At 31.2% G+C, this 21,123-nt stretch overlaps 1 protein-coding gene across 2 annotated transcripts; it reads left to right on the forward strand.

Moving 5' to 3' along the window:
• The first annotated feature begins 84 nt into the window (after positions 1–84).
• On the forward strand, positions 85–21,090 carry LOC111623615 (huntingtin-interacting protein 1-like). 2 transcript variants are annotated; one of them, XM_023366255.1, is made up of 31 exons: positions 85–301; positions 1,415–1,478; positions 2,847–2,989; positions 4,899–4,955; positions 5,037–5,117; positions 5,200–5,276; positions 6,296–6,357; positions 6,423–6,563; positions 6,635–6,692; positions 6,770–6,845; positions 6,916–7,047; positions 7,134–7,237; positions 7,569–7,641; positions 7,709–7,801; positions 7,883–7,961; positions 8,036–8,124; positions 12,726–12,794; positions 12,864–12,998; positions 13,583–13,760; positions 13,845–13,934; positions 14,772–14,858; positions 14,925–15,035; positions 15,507–15,575; positions 15,649–15,836; positions 15,904–15,993; positions 16,069–16,131; positions 19,382–19,482; positions 19,566–19,795; positions 19,880–19,941; positions 20,018–20,128; positions 20,193–21,090. In XM_023366255.1, exons 1-31 carry the CDS (start codon positions 218–220, stop codon positions 20,205–20,207), a joined length of 3,012 nt encoding a protein of 1,003 aa, XP_023222023.1. In that variant the 5' UTR covers positions 85–217; the 3' UTR covers positions 20,208–21,090. The 2 variants fall into 2 exon arrangements, with proteins under 2 accessions (XP_023222023.1, XP_023222024.1); XM_023366256.1 differs by lacking the exons at positions 85–301; positions 1,415–1,478; positions 2,847–2,989 and adding an exon at positions 6,127–6,157.
• Positions 21,091–21,123: the final 33 nt, after the last annotated feature.

Below are 21,123 nucleotides of genomic sequence, written 5' to 3' on the forward strand. Positions count from 1 at the left end.
GTTAATTAAATCGAAATATATTTTAAAAAAAAAAAAAAAAAAAAAATTCGGAAAATATATTTTGATTATTCCAAAACAGCGCCATCTATGGTAGACGATCGCAGTTACGAAGTCGATCGACGAAAGTCGACGCCTTCGGATGTTTTTGTAATTTAAGTTTTTTTGGCCCAAAGGATCTTTTACCCGGAAAAATAGCATTTTGTATACAAACGTAAACATGTCTTTACCTCTTTCTAAAGTGCTGGCACCGAAAAGAGGCAACAGTTTAGACGTAGAAAGGGAAAATTTCGAGAAAACCCAAGTGAGTACCATTAATATATACAAATCGGTGGAAGTTACTTTCGGTAAAACATACGTATGTAAGTCTATGGGACGATTAACTAAAAGTGATCCCTACCCTCGGCGTAATGCGAGTTAATTATTTAATTTAAAAAAAAGTGCCTAATTATCGTATTTGTACTGTAGATTATTAAGATTTAATGCCTTTATAAGGATTTACGGGCGTTAAAATTGCTTTTCGGTGCCTCACAATGGATAAAAACAACAAAAAAAAAGACTGAACATAATGCAGGATATGCCCCTGGTGTGGCCTCAAAAATTCCTTCACTTTTCCTTTTAAGGAAGCTTTTCTCCTCGATAATTCCATTCATGATTTGCATAACCTCTATGCAAAAATGCCCACGAGATATACATTAGATGACATACATTTCAGGAAGCTTTATGGATGGATGATGTTTTATGTCAATAACCACGTTCGAACACTTCCTTTTTAGATAATATTCGGAATTATGCGATCGACGTCGGGAGATTTCGGCACGTCGCCTTCCGAAACGCGGATCCCGTCGGCCACCGGGAGCTTTGATTTGCCGAAGTAAATTGCGGCGTGGCTTCCCAATCGGATGCAAAAACTAGAATGAACGGTGCCACCGGAATTTGCCGTGGGCACGACATATTTACCGAAAGAGGTTAAGTGTCACGCGTTACTAGATTGATCTGATTTAGATAATACGTTTTAATTATTCTGTGTAAACATTATTCGATATATTAGAAAATTAAGTGATGATATACACGGATACTCGTGGCTTCTTGAATTTTATGAAAGGACTCTCTCTAAAATGCATTTCGGTAAAGTAGTACTTGTACGGAGGCTTGTAACTTGAACGTCTGCGAGGAAAACAGAGAAAAATGATGGTGAAACGAGCATGTAAAGTGAAAACAACTTTTTATTATTATAGATCGATATTTTACTAATAATGTCGATTTAAATAGGTTTCAGGCGTAAAGTCTGCCAAATTATCTTCCTCTCTTAAACTATTTATGAAGTTAATTAACTAATTTTAAAGATTAAAAAAAGTAAAATAAATAAAAGAATTTTTAATGTTCGTTATGCATAACGTCGAAATGTTAATTTTAGACCACTAGTATATCGAAAGCCATCAACAATCATGAGTCACCGGTGAAAGAAAAACATGTCCGAAGTATCCTTTTTTTTTTCATTTTTATGTATGTATTTACGTATTTTTAAGAATTAATAAGTACATTTCGGCGAGTAATTACGTTTAATTTAAAAAATTATTAAGTATTTCTACCGTACGTGTATTTAAACAGAGCATTTAACAGCAAAAAGAACTAAATGAAATGAAATACATTTATCTTAATTTAAGCTGCTGGCACTGAATCAATTCTGACATTAAAGTAACTGCCCTGATTAAAAGCAAGTGGTATATATCTTGGTGTATCATGTATAGTTTACTGCATTCACTGACAAATGAAGGTCAAGTTGATGAATTCGGCTTCACTTTACTCCCTATAAAATTGCTTCTTTTAATGTGTTAACCATATGTTCGAGTTTAACGTTTTAAAATTTTGTTTTTTTCTTCCAATCGTATTGTTCTTAAAATAGAAATTCTTCGAAGAATTTTAACCCCTCGATAATTTTATTAAAAAAGTATAATTAGAACTTTGAAACGTAGGCATACGTATCTATAACAGTTAATAGTGTGATAGTTTATCAAATAGTAGGAGCATTTTATTATTTCGAACTTTAATTTATTACTGTATATACCTCGATATTACCAGCAGCTTAAAAGAAAGTCTAGTATTGGCTTACGGAATTCGATATCTGCGTAAATACAAATAGCAACGGAGAGAACTTTGTCACGTGTCTGCCTCCGGTGCATAATCCACGTGGACTATGCTTAATTACGCAGAAATTTTCCGGCAAATTCAATTTAAAAAATAATTGTTTTAATTTAAAGCTTTCTGTTAATGTTATTTAATGTAAAAATTTAATTTTTAAGACTGTATTTTAATAGAAACGTTAGCAAATTTAAGGAAGAAATTCTTTAAAAATGCTATCAAACAGTTGATTTTTAGTATATCGAGAAAATACTCTTTTTATTTGTGTAGTGCAGATATTATATGTTATCAAAAATACTTCAAGTAGTTATTTTTACTGTGATAGTATTATCGATACGGTAAACCAATGTTTTCAACCTTCTTGAATACATAACCCCTTTACAAGTTAAAAAAAATTCTGGCAATCCCCAGGGCCATATTTAAACTATATCAGCGATTTTAAAAACTACATATTTAATTTTCTTTCTTTAAATGTCGATCGAAAAACCAATTTTACTGTAAAAAAAACAGGCACAGCCTTCTCGCTGAAATTCTAGTTTTTTTTTTTTTATTGTAGTGTAGGACCTACAAACACTTGTCTTTTCTTACACCCGCGACCCCCCCGTGTAAGACTTTGCGACCCACAGGTTGAAAAACACTGCGGTAAACTATCAATTAGATCTAGGGTTCAAAACGTAACCGTTGTTAGATCCTATACAAATATTCAGATGCAATATTGGGAACATTCCGTGAAAAGGGTGCAGGTACATTCTGGAGTGTTGTCATGAAATTACCATTACAAGGAAATCCAATAGTCTGTTGGAAGTTTTGTCATGTTCTTCATAAATTACTTCGTGAAGGTCATCAGCACGTAAGTAAAAATTTTAATTAATCATTTAGGACATGTAAATTAATTTTTCTTTTTTTTTTTACTTCCTTCCTACTATGATTTATTTTCTGTTACTTATCGAGAAACTATTATCAGATCGTCTGCCGTCGTGTCAATAATAGAATTATTTAACGATAACAATTATTCGAGAGATAGTACGTGTTTAAATCCTACTGCTATATGCAAATATTTATCAAGTGATATTATTATATTAATTATATTTATAGAAATGTTAATGATATAAAGCTCTAGAAATCTTAAATTTTTCATTTTTGTGTGTATTTATATTTGATTAATTAATTAATTAATATTGCTTTACCTAAGTGCGCAAACTTTACTGCATTATAATTTAAATTCAAAATTATTTAAGTTAGAACTGATTTATTATAAACAATGTATTTTTGCAGACATAACTAAATCAGGAAATGTAACTTGCATCTGTTCCTAGAATTCCTGTTGTAAACATTAATTATTAGATATAATATTTTACTTTTACAAGCTGTCAAATGCTTATTCGGATATATAGATTGCATTAGATAGTAAATTTTATAAATATCAGCTAGCAATAATAATTAAAGGTTGTGATAACAAAATTAGGCAAATTTTATTAATAAATAAATCAAAAACAACTGTTTATCGTGTCAATTGAACGATTTTCCTGCCTTATTTCAGATTCATAGAATATTTCGAGTACATTCACTTCATTGAATTATACGTGAACATTGTATTAATATTCTAATTAAATAAAAATTTTGTTTTGTTAGAGCAAAATTATGTAATTTTCAATTGTATTTGGGTCTATAGATCCATCTGGTGATAATTCTAGCTATATTTTGAGTGTAAGCGGACCCTTGAAAGGGAGCATAGCATCCCTGTAGAGAGTTGTACCAGAGATTGACACGATATAATCAAACTTAAATTCAAGGGAAGAAAGAGGGAAGTAAAAACTAAATGCCGAACATATCCTAAACAAAATGCATACTAAAATCCACTAAGAAATGAAGTATTTGTGAAAATATAATTCACTTTTTTATAGTAAATATCACAGTCACTTTACCAGTACGTTATAAATGGCTTGTTAAAACATTCAACTTTCCAAACGTACCTTTAGATTTCAGTTGTCCGTTCAACATTGCAAGTTACACTTACAAACTGTATGAATACCACACTACATAACAGAAAAATATTACATATGTGCATGTAGTAATAACCAAGTTTATATAAAGGTGGTGTAAGTGTATTGGAGCCACAGTAAGACTCTAGAAAAGCATGGATCTATAGTCTAGAACCATTTCGCTCTAATGAAGTCATGAGTGTTGAAAGGAGCAGTTATGCTTGTTACTAATTTCATAAATATATTCATAGGAAATACCATTTGTTTGAAATGCTTATTTAATCGATAACTTCCTTAAAAATATCTAAAAGAAATTTTTTTAAACTGTATTTTTTAAGTTATAAATTATACGAAGATAAATTTTACTTGTTAAATTTATTGCCAAGTGCTCCACCCAATTACGTTTTATGTTCTAATGCAATTTGAAATCTTTGCAAATATAAATTTTAAGTTGATAAATTTAGAATCCTAATAAATTATGGTATAAATATAGGCGTCAGCCTACCATTCTAGAAAACCCAGGATTGAATCTGGGCCTAGAGCTCCAGAAATTTGTCTTGTATACGTTCGGCCCCGTCCTCATTTTCTGTCTGTTCCATCATAGGCACATATGGACCTATAAAAGGCCCTCTTAGTGCACATGGATGGAAAAAAAGTCAGAAGTAATAATAAATATATGAATTTTGAGTCTTAAACTTTTTAATTTTAGTTAAAATATAATTTTTTTTTTAATCTTAAAAAAAAGCTTAATTAATAACTTTATAAGTCGTGTTGCAGGTCATTCCAGATTCACAGAGATATAAATCGCATCTAACTGATCTGGGAAAGTTATGGGTGCGTATTATTTACATAATTTATAAAATGGAATTTATTTATGTATAAAATATTCTAATGTATGTATTTTTTAATTTATAGGGGCTTTTAAAAGAAGGTTATGGAAGATTGATAAGCTGCTATTGTAATGTGTTGTTAATTAAATTAGATTTTCACAGGAGAGTGAGTTATTATGCTTTTATATATAATCATGAGTTTATTAAACGTCTTCTTTCGCAGGTAATATATAAAATTTATCTTGTAGAATCCCCGCTTTCCGGGAAATATGATCGTAACAGATGAAGAACTTGACGATATTGGAGAAAAAGACGTTAATGTATTGTAAGTATATCTTATACATAATAATAATATGACTTATTTTATTAATAAGCAATGAAAAATTCATACTAATTTAGTAATCGATAAACTCTTAAGATTACATTTTACATACAAAAATAAAGCTAAATTCATACTTAGTCTGTGTAAAATGGACATTGGACATGCAAACACTTTGTGATAGTTTATTTACCTTACTTAGAGCATACATTATGGGAGTTTTTATCACTTTTTAATCATACATACCACATACATATGGATTGTAAGGTGTGTAGAACTTGAGGGATGGTATGTAGGGTCTAACCATACCATTACTCAAGTTCTATATATGGTTGGCTGAAGAGGGATTAAAAAATCCCAAAATAAATCCCAACTTGAGTAACTCCTGTGCAATAAGATCCAATAAAATGATACAAAACACCTGTGCGTACGATCTGTTCTATACATGACCGAGCATATTCAGAATATTAAATTACAGACTACGTTCTACCTTACAAATAAATACAAGTAATAACACTCTGAATACAATAATAAATTTAAATTGCTTTCAATATAATAGCAGGAAATGTATATCCAAGTGTTAGATTATTATTTAAAACTATATGAAAAAAAATGAAAATTTATGCAAATTGTTATCATTTACATATCACTTTAGATGAAAGTCATAATTATAGTATAATGGCAAGCCTTAGTCAATGAGTTAAATTGATCGAGATTGCAATAAACATTGATAGCTTACTCTCGAGATTTAATTATCAAAAATCATTTTAAAATTCCTTACATTAATTATTTTTCTTTTTGGAAATAGTTTATAGAAATAGTTCTTGATTTCTGAACCATTTGTTTGGTCTTTTAGATGAGCTTGCCTATTACTGCTTTAAATATTTGTAAGTATAATAGAGCATTTTAGCGTAAAAATATATATTAATTACTTTTCCGAGAAAATTTCAATTATCAGAATTTAAATTATTTTCGCTTTTAGATTTATCGTAAAAATAAAAATATATTTTTTAAATGTTATACAGTTTCCAGTTAACGTGCGAAATGTTTGATTACATGGAAGAGATACTTGCTCTTCAGGCAGCAGGTGAATTTTGCAATTGTTAATCTTTTGTAATAAACAATGCATCGGTTAATACTGTTTCTCAACAGTTTTCGGTTCTTTGGACATGTCGCGATCAAATTCGATGACAAACACGGGCCAGTGCCGTCTAGCTCCTCTCATTCCCTGCATTCAAGATTCCAGTCTTTTATATGATTACATTGTAAAGGTGCTCTTCAAGCTTCACGCTGGTAAGATTTGATTTTATTATTTATTTTGTTTTAACTTTTTTCTCAATATCAAATATCAATTATTTTTATAGCCTTATCACAAGACACATTAACAGGACATAGGGAGAGGTTTCTTAAACAATTTAAAGGGTTAATGTTCTATACATATAATTTTTTATGTAACAAAAATATTAAATGATGTATTAAGACCCGTAATTACATTTTAGGCTTCAACAGTTTTATATCAACTCGAGTAACCTTCAATATTTCAAATATCTTATTCAAGTACCTTTATTACCTGATGTAAGTATATTTTAATTTGAAATTAACAAACGAATGAATCTTTTTAGTCATTTATAATTTTGTATTCCAGAAACCACCCAATTTTCTAGTCGCTTCAGATTTAAACACGCACGTTAGTCCAGTAGTTATCCTTCCACCTCAGACGGACACTCCCGAAAATGAATTCGTAGAAGGTCACTTAGTAGACACTTCAGTTCCTCCCGTGAGCTGGAAACTTTTAATTTTCATTCATATTGTGTGCACCTATCAAACTTTCATAAATAATAATAATTTCAATTTTTTAATCAGCAAGCTCAAGCACAATTCGAAGATGTTTTCGGCTCTGGAGGAATGGGCGAATTCAATTTCCAGCAGAGGAATGGTTCTATTTCTCCAAATCAGTTAGCTGAAAAGTAATTAATAATACTATTAGAATATATTTTGAATTTTATTAAATTTAAAGTATAAAGCCGAAAATCTCGGTTTACAATTGATTAAGTGTAGTGTGATGTAACTGATAAATTATATTTGAGAAGTCAACTATATTATAATTTCGATTCAACGTCAACTACCTAAATTAATATATTTATTAAATGTATTACGATGGTGACTTTACTTATCTATATAAGGTTAGATTGTTTTAATTATTAAATTATTTATTATCCAAATTATAATTAGACAGAAAAACTTCTAATCCAACAATTTTACAAAATTAAACCAGGTATTATTATCTTAATTTGCTAGGGATAGATTAGTAGAACAGTTGTTGAAAGAGATTGAAGATCTTAAGATGGAATTGAAAAAAATGAAAATTGAGGTGAGTTAGATAAATTTCAAAAGTTTCGTATTAGTTTTTTAACTAAATAAAATATTATTTATTTCAGTACGAGCGACAGATTGACGATTTGAAACGATTAATAATAACTCACGAAGGACAAATTGCAGAATTAGAAAAGAGACTTGAAATAGTACAAAAAGTAAATTTAATTTTTTAGGTGTACCGATATATCTTTAATTTTTAACTAAGTAATTATTAAATAAAATTTTATTAATTTTAGGAAAAAGAAGATTTGGAACAACAATTAACTGCGGCAACAACTATAGAAGAAACATTATCTAAGGCAACTGAAGCCGAAAGTAACTACTCTAAAGATTAAAATATATATTTTTACATTATTTCTAGCTATGAAACTTATATTTGAATTTTATAGAAAAAGCAAAGTGTCAAGAAGAAAAGTTTTATAAAATGAAAGAAGTTTACACTAAACTAAGGGAAGAACACATTGCATTAATACGTTCTGTAAGTGTTTTTTATGAAAAAAATATACATTTACTTGAGAAATATTTAATTTAAAATGTAGTAATGTGTCAATTATCCAAAATAATTGGGACAAGATGATTTTGGATAACTTACCACATTCAGTAGAGAAAGAATAAAAAAAACAAATACTTTAAATCAAATAAAAACATTAATTTTAATTCTAATAAAANTTTTAAAACAACGCCCCAAATTTATTAGTGTTGCCAGATGCGTCAGTAAATATTGACGAATGATAACGCTCGTTACGTAAAACGTCAGAAGAGTTTACAAATCGAGCGAAACGCATTTTATCAATCTTAATTTTTAAATATTTTTGGTAATGATATGAATCATTTTATAGAGATGCATTTAAATAACTCGGACGAAGAAATGTATTACGAGCGAGAGAACGACGATAAAACTCGTCACGATCAATGGGTGCGATTGAACGTCGGAGGGACTTACTTCTTGACAACCAGAACCACTCTCTGCAGGGATCCCAACTCCTACTTGTATCGCCTGTGCCAAAATGACCCCGACCTCAACCCCAAAAAGGTAAATTCTGCCACTGTTTTTGTATAAATTGATGTGTCTTCAATAATCGTTATCTCGTTTATTAATGTTTTTATGTAAAAATCAGTAGAATTGCAGTCCTGAATGAAGACTTTGGACCTCATATTGGTACGATGTAAACCCTGAATGAGGGATTTGCCACCCCTGAGTTATAGACCCCTCTGAACGAGCAAAAATGTCAATGGAACCATACCTGTATGTATTTGCCTCCAAAGGTCAGATTTACCGTTACCGGTACTACTGCCTATTCTCTATGCGTGTCATTCGAGACGAGCAATGTTCTGCATATAGTTGTGCACTTCGGTGTGAACCGTTGCTCGCACCGAAGTGTTCGCATGGGGTGTAAGCTCTCGCAGTCCCCCTGAAACTGTATAATGTTGAGTATTCTGAGAACGGTCGAGTGGGCCAGCATAGTTGCCTGGGGATAAGTAGTCAATGCAATAGTCTGGCAGAACAATGCAACTCCCAATCTGGGACCAAAAGTAGGCCAATTTTTGGTGGCAGTATCTCACCGAGGGTTACATGTAAAGGTTCCTCTGACATTTTGCTCCTGTGGGTATGATCTTGGTTCTGATAAAGTCCCGACTGTCTCGTTTGGAGGTAATTATACCCCAAAATTTTAGACTCTCTCTAGATTACCAAAAAGTCAAAGGAACCTTATCTCTAACTGTGACTCTTGGTGAGACATTTGCCTCCAAAGTTTTCGTGACTCAAGAAGGGACACCAGAAGGGGTGTAATTCTTGGGGCCTGGAAAGGCTTTGCTGGCCAAAACATCTGCAGAGCTATGTTTTTTTTTACATTATCTCATTTGTGTATCCCCTTTTCTTGTACCTTATCTCCTTTTCCACATTGCCTCTGCATATTTTCTCTTCTGCTCATATCTTCCGGACTTGCCAAGGTCACAATTGCCTTATTCAGAACTGTATTTGTACCTAAAAATATTATTGTTAGGATGGGTTTGTGGTATATCGAATGCAAATAATCCAGTAAAGATGCCATTCTTCAAAGCAATCTGGCTCAATCTACATCTCCCAGTTATCTCAATAACAAATTTGGTGGATGATTGAATATAAATCTAATGTGGTGTCCTCAAACTCCTGATGCATGATAATTCAGATTGGAATATTGGGGAAGAGAGAATTCCCCAACTTTGCCTTCCCCCCTCTTTCCAGTTTCATAGCTATCAACAAATTATCAGGGCTATGGGGGTAAACTGAAAAAATTATGACTTTTACTCTTTTCTGGCCAGTGCTGGATCTATTAGTTTAGAGTCCAAGTGTAAAAAAAGCATGATGAAAGTGAAAGTATATATCATATATACTGCATCTGAGGATTGCTGATTAAGCTCAGGTGGTTTAGCCAATATATAGTCTTCCTGAGCCATGGGTCTTTCTCTCTTTCCATCTTATAGGCATTAAGAGAGTTGTTTTAATCCTACCCATCATGTATTTGGTCAAGCCACAGGCCATTTGGGAGGTGAAGGCATGGGATGGGGCTTAACATATCTGGGATGGACTACTTCCTGGGGAGTTGATTGCATGGACTCAATTTCAGATTTATAGAATGGTAAGCCAGTGTCAGAACCACCTTGGTCATCTCACCATCCTCTCAACTTTATCTTACGATGATTGAAGATTTAAAAACAATTATCAGAGATCTGTTTAGTGAGTATAATTCAGTCACTACTATTATGCTAGCTTTATGAGTACTGTAATAAATAAACCCAGAAAACATGAAGAACCATCAAAAATACAATAATTTAATAACAAATGTATTAATTGTATTAAATAAACATCATCAGGTTATATAGATCAAACACAGAACTGAATATGTACTGATATTTAAATATGTGAGCTTAATTTGTCAATATGAAAGATGTCATTCAGGAGAATTTGAAAAAATAATTTTAATTTTTGTGAAGAATTGAGGAAAATATATAGATAACTTCCATTGTCTCTACTAAGTTAAAATGGTTACCCAAAACACAAGAATTTTTGATTAAAGTTGACAAATATGAATGTTTGTGCTGGATGTGAAATGATTCAAAGCTACTGTAATTAGGAACAAATAAAACCTTGCTGTTTTTTTAATTTCAATTAAAAGTTTTCTAATTTATTAAATACAAGCATTAATCATTTTGTTGGAACTTACAATGTACTGATTACGTAAAATAAAGGTAATTGCCCAAATGATAAGAAAAAATTAAATGAAAAAGTTTTCTAATTTATTAAAAACAAGCATTAATCATTTTGTTGGAACTTACAATGTACTGATTACGTAAAATAAAGGTAATTGCCAGAACAATAATAAATATTAAAAGTATTCACAAACTAGGAGAAATAATTGTCTTCATATCTTGACCTTGTCAACGCCTAAGGAACACAACAGTATTTAGAGGTGGAGTTGATCTTTTATGTAAGGCTATTTACTCATCTGCCTGGATATGCAAAAATACTAAAAAATTCCCAGGTGAAGGCACAATTATAAAAAAAAAAATACTGTGTTTTTGAGGTGTTGATAAGGACAAGATACGAAGACAATTTTTTAGTTTCTTCTAGTTTGTAAATATTTTTAGTATTAGTTATTACAGCTCCCGTTTTGAAAGAAGTCGATTATTTTGCTTTGTTTTGCATATTTTCTTTTCTTATTAATTCTGCTAAATCCCTGGTTGTCGCAATAATTGAAAAAACTGTTTTGGATTGCATTTATAAGCATGTCAATGTCATTTCTAATGCATCGAATGCTTTACAGGAAAGCATTTGATGCATTAAAAGCATATGAGCAATATTTTAGAACTTTATTGAAATTTTTTTTAATGCTGTATTAACTGCATATTATTCATTTATTAATATAAAATTAAGCTGTTTACATATTTAAAATGAATGATACATTTCAATTTTACTAAGTATAAGTATAATTTGTGTAATAAGATAAATTGCAAGGAATAAGAAAAGATATGTAAAAGTGATTACTCCTTTGATCAATGCATTGATAGTCAAACAAGACGGCCAGATGGTCTGTTAAGGCAACGGCCTCTACCACTCTAGAGAAGCTGGAATTGAATCCGAGCAGTTGAAAACTTTCCAGAGTTTTTTTACTGCTTGGATAGCACCCCAACTCTCATTTTTTTATGTGGCCAAATTCTATCTTGGCTCCTATGAAAGATAGAGCACGGTTTAAATTAGATTTGTAAAGGAAAGACGGATTCAAAATGTTTTTTCTTCTGGTTAAAATACAGGTGAAATGGCTGGACAACATAAAAAAAAATGAGTTGTGAAACTATATGGCATGAAATCATGCAGAGAAGTTTCACACAGTTTTTTCCATTTGTATTTTTTATGTATGTGTAGATCCATCCAAAAATATAACATAATTAATATACAATGGTATCTTTATCTTGACTTATAAGTTTTACAAGATACGAGCCCTTTTTTTTTTCTTTGAATTGAGAGCTAAAATTCCAGTTACAAAACAATTTCAGATACCTCACCACTAGTTGGCGCAGTGAATGCCGCAGTGAACTATAGATTACGAAAAAGAAGATGGAAAATTGCCGTAATTTTGTCATTTTTCTTACTCTTCCAATTTCTGACAGGCTAACTTATAGAAAAACATGTGATCGACTGACATAGGCATTAGTTCACTTACATGTTGTGTGTGGCACTACCATCTTTCATTTCTCGAATTTTCCATCTTTTCTTTCTTTATTTATGCAGCAAATGCTGCAACCTTCATAAAACCAGTTTATTGTAGTGCATTCTATTGTGTTTTTATACAATATTCGTTATTTATAAGTACATTATTCTTATTTAAAAACATGTAACAAAAAAATTGTGTTTTGGGAGTCCGGAAAGGATTAATTTCATTTCAGTGGAGAAAATTGATTTGACATACGAGTAATTTGAGTTATGAGTTCCATCATGGAACAAATTAAACTTGTAAGTCAAGGTGCCACTGTATTTATATACTGAAATTAAAATTTATTTGCCAAGTTTTTTAAAAATTATATCATACATTTAAATTTCAGAAAGCTGAAGCAGATAAACAGATTACAACATTAAAAACTACTCTTGAAGATGTAAAAGCATCGAAAGAGGTAAGCAACACAAATCTTTGGATTTAAAAATGATTCAAAAATAACTGTTATATAATACTTTTTATGTAGGCCATAACAGAGAAGTTGCAGTTAGCAGAGAGAGAAAAGTCTCTAGTTGAAGGAAAATTACAGAAATCAGCAAATTATGATGCAGAATTAGCAACAGTTACAGCATTAAAAAAACAATTAGAAGAAATGAATAAAGTAAGTTTTCGTAAGTGCTATAATAACAGGGTGCCCAAAAAGTTACTGTGGAGTTAGATATTTGTAATGGCATTAAAGTTACACATACAGTATGGAGTATGAGTAAGTTGTACGCTCCATGTTTCCAGGCATTACTGCTTGCTCACAGATATTCTGGAATGTCTATCCACATTCACCCAGACACAGTTGACTGAGAGTGAGAGTGCAGATACATATTGTCCAAGTGATAATGGTGTTGACAATTGAATGATGAATATTCTTGGTGGAGCATGTGTTCCATAACACTGGGAAATTTGTGGATACTGCGCAACAAAGATTTGCCTGGCAATTTCTGGATGCATGGGTGCCACATCACAATTCCATGCAAAATTTTTCAAACAGACAGTGTTGTAGACACTCTTTGAACTGATATGCCCTTAACCTCGGAAGAGAAAGTTCTTAAGATCCAGGAAACGATGCTTGAGTTTTACTTAAACGTTTTTTCACTGCACAGTAATTTTTTGGACATGTCGTATTTCTACATAAATTAAAATTTCGGTTTTTAAGTAACAGTTCAGCTTAAAGATTCTTAAAATCTTTTTTAGAAATTACTTAATGATTTGGAAATTAGTATGAAAGAAAAGACTGAAATGGAAGAAAACATTAATTCACTTAATAAATCAAAAGAGCAGTTAGAGGAGCATATAAAAGATATTCAACAGCATCGTGATACTACTGAAACACAATTAAATAATCAATTGGATAGATATTCTTCGTTATTTGGTTTGTGTTAATTTTATGTGTATATTATTATGGAGGATATCATTTGATTTTGTTGTTACAATTATTTTTATTCAAATTTTTCAGATGGTATCATTACAGAGTGTTGTCACAACATAGAACATTCTTTAGATGAGTTTGAAAATCCCTTCCTAGCGGCAGTTACGTGTACTCCAGGTATAATGACATTTTCATCATACAAATTTCTGCTTAAGCATTTCATTATACTGTTTAAATTACCTATTAGTAAAGGCTGGTTTACACAATACAGCTATCACCAACACTTTCTTGCACCCAAAACACAAAATTTGTCTGTAATTAATGTTTATACAATGTTCTGGAATATAACTCACAAGTTGTCCTGAGCAATTGCAAGAACATTTCTCTCAAAATTCGTAAGAACACAATCTAACACATAATTCCAATCTTGTTATTGATTGATTTGATGATGCAATGAGTAAAAAATCTGATTTGATTTTCTGCGACCTTTCAAACCAAGGTTTGAAGTTGCAAGTTTATTTGAGTGAGGCAAATCTGTGCTTTTTGCATTTTTTGGTGACAAAATATCGGCAATATCACGTAAATCAGTATTAATCTGTGTGTTAATGTGGAATTACTTGTGAACAGCATCATTTCTTCATGATTCCGTAGCATAAAACAGTGCAATGATTTACCACCAAGAATAATATACATAATAACGAAAATATCGTTATTTTTAATAAAGATATTGCAATTCATAAGGCTATTTTCAGTTTAAATTTTCACATTTATTACTATTTATCATTTTACTAGAAGTGATATATCATTACTATTTATCATTTTATTAGAAGTGATATATCATTAGTGATTGTTCAACTAGTGAAGCCATTCATTTTTATAGTAGTAAGACAACTTTATTAGCTAGAACTATTGTAAATGCATTGTTTGTTATTTTTATTTACTTTATTTTTCCCATATATAAAAGTTCATGTTTTACTTATCATTTTTTTTAATATATACTTTATATTGTTTTAGAATACTTATTATATCAAGCAGAAGTGGTCAAGATTGCCGCCGTGAATATGAAAAATATATGCTGTGATTTTTCGTACAATTCGCCGGGTAAGTTTAACATATTAAGTTTTATACATCCACATTGCAATTTTAATTTTATATTTACTTTTTCAGAAATCAATAAACATTTGCAGTCATTGACAGGATTTTCACATTTAATGGCTGATTTCTTAATTCAGGGCAAAACTACTACACATTCGTCGTCTGATCTAGAGAAAGCAGATGGTAAAATATATTTTCTTTTATAATAGATTAAACATATTTATATTTAAATTTTCTGTATTATTAAACATACAATCCAATTAGATGATTGGCTTCAAAAACTTTGAATCCAATCATCTAATTATATGAATTGACAATGCCAAATTATAGCCATGATTATAAAATTAATTTTTGCATTATTTTAATACATTCACTGCCATAATTGCTTTGGAATGGTTTTCAATGCAACACCGAATATGCCAATCCCATTTGTGAGTGTCGTGAAAGTTTGCCATGTTTCTTGCTTGGAAAATTTTGCTGTATTCTTCCAGAACATATATTATTTTTTTGACAATTTAACATACATATAATAAGCATATGGGTAGGAACTTCACTCCTACGGGAGCAGTGAACAGCTAATGACAATAATTTATTTAATGGCTTAAATAATTTTTCATGCCTTTACATTAAGATTATATTATTTTGAATTTACAGAGTTAGTTAACGCTTGCCGAACTTTAGGTTTGAAAACCATAGACTTATTTAACTGCTTAAGATCAAAAGGTATGGTATTGGATTGTATTTGGCATCGTAATATAAAATACTTTTACAAATAGATTAACTCATTCTCTTACAGATAATATAATGAAGGATAAGTCAGAAACAATGAATAGTGTTTTAGACTGCATAGAAACTATAGCATCCTTAACAGACACACTAGTTCCTAACATTACGGCAAACGAATCTCAGTCACTTTCCGACATGGTGGAGGAAGAATTAAGCAGTATGGACCGAATTATCGAGGAAGCAGCCTTACGAATTGAAGTAAATTGTCATTAAACTATCTTATTTACTTTCTTTTGTTTATATTTTAACTTGTGTTTATTTTTAGGAGCTTTTAAAAAATTCTAGAGCCGGAGATACCGGTATTAAACTGGAAGTTAATGGAAAAATCTTAGATGCTTGTACTAATTTGATGCGGGTAAATATCTTTAATACAAACGAACCCGTCATTTTATTTGTTATAGTTTTGATTTACAAAATTAACACTTTGCAGGCAATTAAAGTGTTAGTGGAGAGTTCAAAAGATCTTCAAGAAGAAATAATCTCGCAAGGAAAGGTATATCAATGTTTTTAAAATAATCATTAATTGTTTCAATGACTAACATATCTGGGTTATGTAGAAAATTAATTTTAAAACATTAATATATACAATCTAGTTTTTTGATAATGTGGTGGATAATTTCTTGAAAGTAGCACATTAAGTGAAATTTCCAAACACTTAATAGTGATCTTCAGAATTCATTCTACCAGAAAAAGTGGCATGTAGCACATTATAACTGCATTAAGTGTTAACCATTAACCACGGATTATATATACATGGCAGATCAGAATATGTGCGAAAAGATAAGTTTGTTTTTATTACACAATACATCTATTCCATACCAATTTCAAAATAAACTCATGCTGTAGTTACACACTTCTGCTTGCATCTGAACCACTTGTCAAAGCCATCCCAGATGCCACTTTTTACGATATCTTTTGTCACTGCAACTTCCTCGGTTGTTCCCGGTTAATAAACATTTAAAAACGAGGAGCATATCAATGCTTCTTCAACCTCTCTAAACCTTTGATGTTGTCCAGACTTCATACCAATTCTTAAAATGAAAAAGAAGTTAAAGGGTCCAACAAGCAACAAAGGTGGAAGCCACAGTGAAAATAATTGGTAAAGACATCACATAAAATGGCTTCCGAAACTACTTTGACAAGTAATTTGGATGACGGAAGAAGCGTGTAGCTGCAGTAGGAGTTTACTTTGGAAGGAGTGTAAAGTAAAACTTGATTATTTCTCGACTCCCTTGTGTGTTTATGAACAGAAGTTTTAGTTCAGTGCAACCTAAAGAAATCCAAAAATAATTCTGCAATCTCTGATGCCCATTCTCATTTACAGAAACTCGATTAATTTCTAAACACATTTTACTTTGGACCATTACAGAAGCTGGGATATTATACTCTGTGACATTGAGCATTCAACATTTTTGCAATAATATGAATTATTCAATTTCAGAGTTTTGATAATGGAATTAATGCTGTGTTTAAAAAAAAACAAAAATAGTTTTCCAACTTGCAAATATACATTTGTATTACATAATGATATTGAGGTCGTATAAATTATGCAACATGGTTGTTGTGTCACACAATTCTTTACTGACATCACTACCAGTCACACATAACATTGCCGACGGCATCAAGCGTTTATATTTATACCCAGCATGTGATCGTTAATACATATTTTTTCTTCTGAAGCAAATTCGGCACATTTAGCAGCCAGAGGCAATGTAAATGTACAGGAAATGCATATTAATTATATTCAAATTAGCAAAATATTCTATTTGAAAATGGATCTTGCAATATAAATTAATGATTAAGCTTTCTTATATATTATTATAATATAAATACCTTTAAACAAAATTTATTCTACTAACAAACCAGAAAAATTAATTTACATATTAATAGATAACTGCAACATTTATTTCTGCAATAAATTTGCTCTTACAGCTGTATTAACAGATTTTAGTTGTAAACTTAATAAGTATGCGTGACCTAATTTATTTCTTTCTTTCAACTGGAAGGGATAATTTAATGATTAACATCTGCTAATAATAATCATTGAATTTAGAGGCAAAATTTCTAAATTTTGTTAAATCATTAAATAAAATAAATGAATTTGCGTATTTTTATTTTTATATGCAAGTTGTTCTTAGTTATAAATGTTTAAATGAAATTGCATGTAAGTTGGAAATCTTTAAAAATACAATTCATTTAAAGAAAGTAAAACAAATAATGTTCTGAAAATCAACTACTGGAAGCAATCAGCAATATTGCCTGCCCTATATTCGTACAAAAAATTTTTAAACTGTTTTAAAAAAACAAGGCTTATGACCACTTTTGATCTTACTTTGTGCATTTCTAGAAGGACAATGTGGCTGCCTTGTCGGATAATTGTGCACATCCGACAAGGCTGTAATGTCACCCTTTCAAAAACCAATGAAGTAGGGTCGGAAGCAGTCCACAGTCATCGTAAAGTGAATCTACTTAGTTAGATTTTTACTTTTAAATTTAAAATATGATCTGCATTTTTATGAAATTACTAGCTGTTACCCGTGGCTTTGCCAGCATGGATTTTGCAAGCAAACCCCATTTATATTCAGTATTTCAGCAACCATAGTAATTGTTATATAACACCTACCGCTGAGAATGATGAGAATTGCCAAAAATCAAACAAACTATTTTCAATTTGATCAATTTTCTGGAACGTTTACAATTGTTCTATAGGCGAACCAATATGCAATAACAAATTCGAATTTAAAACGGTTTGAACATTTTTAAAATCGAAATAGATAAAAATATTTATAACAATGTCTGAAATGTTATTAATTTAATACACCTAAGTACTTGATGAAGACTAAATCCTCTCCCTCTCCTACCCGCGGGAGAATTTTGAAAAAATCCCTTCTTAATGTGCATTGCCATGGCGTACCCTACTAAAACTCAGATAAAAACAGAAAATTGCATCTAAAATAGTACAGTAGAAGCCATTTTTCCAGTTAAGCCTTAATCCTCTCCCTCTCCCCCTCCCCCAGCGGAGGAATTTCAAAAAGTCCCTTCTTAGTGTGCGTTTCCACGACGTACCCTAACTGTCTACCAAATTTCACCTCTTTAGGTTCAGCGGTTTGCTCTGGGCGATGATGAATCAGTGAGTGAGTGAGTCATTCAGTCAGTCAGGACAAGCAATTTTATATATTTAGATTTCCTTAAATTTTAGTAAAAAGTTGTAATTATGAAAATATAAACATTTCTTTTTGCCCAATTCTTAATTGTATTGTAGAAAAATACACAAATATAGGGAGTCTGAAAGTGTAATAGTGTTTCTCTGCAATTGGGTTTCCTTTTTTAACTTTAATTTTTATTTCATTATTGATATAATGTTTTAGAAATTTGGAGTTAACTACCCTCTGTAAGTCAGAACAGAATGAAAAATTGATTTTTTGTCTATTTTTCTACAATACAATTAAGTAAGAATTGGATAAATAATCTGGCTCCATTGTTTTAAATAATTACTGTATTTTGAATACTTTTTGCTGGAGCTGTTTCCCGATTTGGCAGTGGTCTTGACACTGCAACACATACATTGTGTTTAAAATACTGCTAGAATGAATCCAAAGGGAACTGTTTTGATTTAAAACTGAAATAATCTGCAAGTAAAATGAATAAAATATCGTGACACGAATCAAGTTAGGACATTTGTTTCCACTCTGTTTGTATGTAACTTTATATACATGATAAATTAATAAATTCAATCTTTTTAGGGTTCTGTTTCAGTAAAAGAATTTTATAGTAGAAATCACAGATGGACGGAAGGTCTAATTTCTGCAGCCAAAGTCGTCGGTCTAGCTGCAAAATTTTTAGTGTAAGTACTAGAGATCTTAATGCTGTCGTTTTTTGTTTCCTAGTAGACTAATAATACACGTAAATGTGATACTATATCATCAGTGATGCAGCAGATAAAGTTGTCAGAGGAAACGCAAAATTTGAAGAGCTGGTTGTTGCTTCTCAGGAAATTGCAGCCGCCACAGCACAGCTGGTCGTCGCTTCTAAAGTCAAAGCCGAAAAGGGAAGCGAACGAATGGCGAAGCTCTCCAATGCTTCCCGGCAAGTCTCGGAATGTACGGGCAACGTGGTGGCGACGGCCAAAAACTGTGCACAACTCACCGAAGAGAGCGGTAACTTGATTTTTTGAGCCTTTACAATCCGTTGCCATTAACATGTATTATTTTAACTAATTATTATTCTATTTTAATATACAGAAGTTATGGATTTCACCAAATTAACACTCCATCAAGCAAAAAAATTAGAAATGGAATCACAGGTATATAACAGAATTAAAGCACGTGGATATCGCTCCAGTAGATTCGATTGGTTCTCAAATAACATTACCTTTGCAGGTGCATTTACTAGAACTAGAAAGCGCACTGGTCAAGGAGAGAGCCCGACTGGCTGGTCTACGAAAGCAACACTATCATTTGGCGGGAGCAAGCGAAGGCTGGGAAGAGGAGGTAAATTTACTTTCCGATAGTTTGCATTTCAAAACTGGTTTTTCTAAAATTTACTTTCGAATAGGACGTCCAACAATGACCGAACAAGTGACGAGTTGACCACATTCCTTCATTTTTAATGGAAATCATCGGTGCGTCTTGGCAGCCGTCGAGAGAATTTCGGCATAAAAGTTTTAACGCCTTTCAATGTACAAGAGACTTCCTCATAATGTTCCATGCACCAGTATATATAAAGTATAAATATATATACACACACAAAATATATGTGTTAAAAAAGAAAAACAAACAAACAAAAAAAAAACAGAATAGTTTTGTAAATAAGTGTGTGTGTGTGTTTGTGACACGTTCAAATATCAAGTTGGTATTCGTTGTGGACTTTTTTTTGCATATTTACACAAAAACTTGTTGCAAATTTTTAAACAATTTATACCATTTAGTCTATAAAGATACAAAGCAGGATTAGATCTAAAGGCAAAAAAGAAAAAAAAATTTATCTTTTCTGCATTATATATAAATATATTCCAGTGTAAAAGATGATCTTAAGTGATATATATTTTTAAATAGTTTTTTGTTATTCCAACAAATTTATATATATATATATATATTTTTCACAATTGTTTATATTTAAATTTGCACTAGATGGTCAGAAAGTTGAGTTTTTATTTACTTTAGTTCGCTCGCCGAATGACCCCGAATCGACATAAAAAACTGTCTTTGTATCTCTCTCTATTATTATTATTTAATTAAAATCTATGTAGCTGTCAACCGATAATGCATTTTGTATTTATCCATGATGTTCAGAGCGGGTGTCGGCGTCAAACGTTTCCAGTTTTATGTCATTTTTTTGTACAGATTGAGATCGCTTCGGCACCGACTTCTCGACAAAACGGTTCGTAGCTTGTTGCTAATCGACTCTGTGCGCAAATTATTATATAGCACAAATAAAAAAAAAAAAAGAAATATAGTTGAATGCATTCTTTTCCCTTATGAAACAG

The sequence above is a fragment of the Centruroides sculpturatus genome, unplaced genomic scaffold (genome assembly GCF_000671375.1).
Source record: "Centruroides sculpturatus isolate CEXI.00-Female unplaced genomic scaffold, Cexi_2.0 scaffold425, whole genome shotgun sequence".
In the NCBI taxonomy this organism is placed as follows: Eukaryota; Metazoa; Arthropoda; class Arachnida; order Scorpiones; family Buthidae; genus Centruroides; species Centruroides sculpturatus.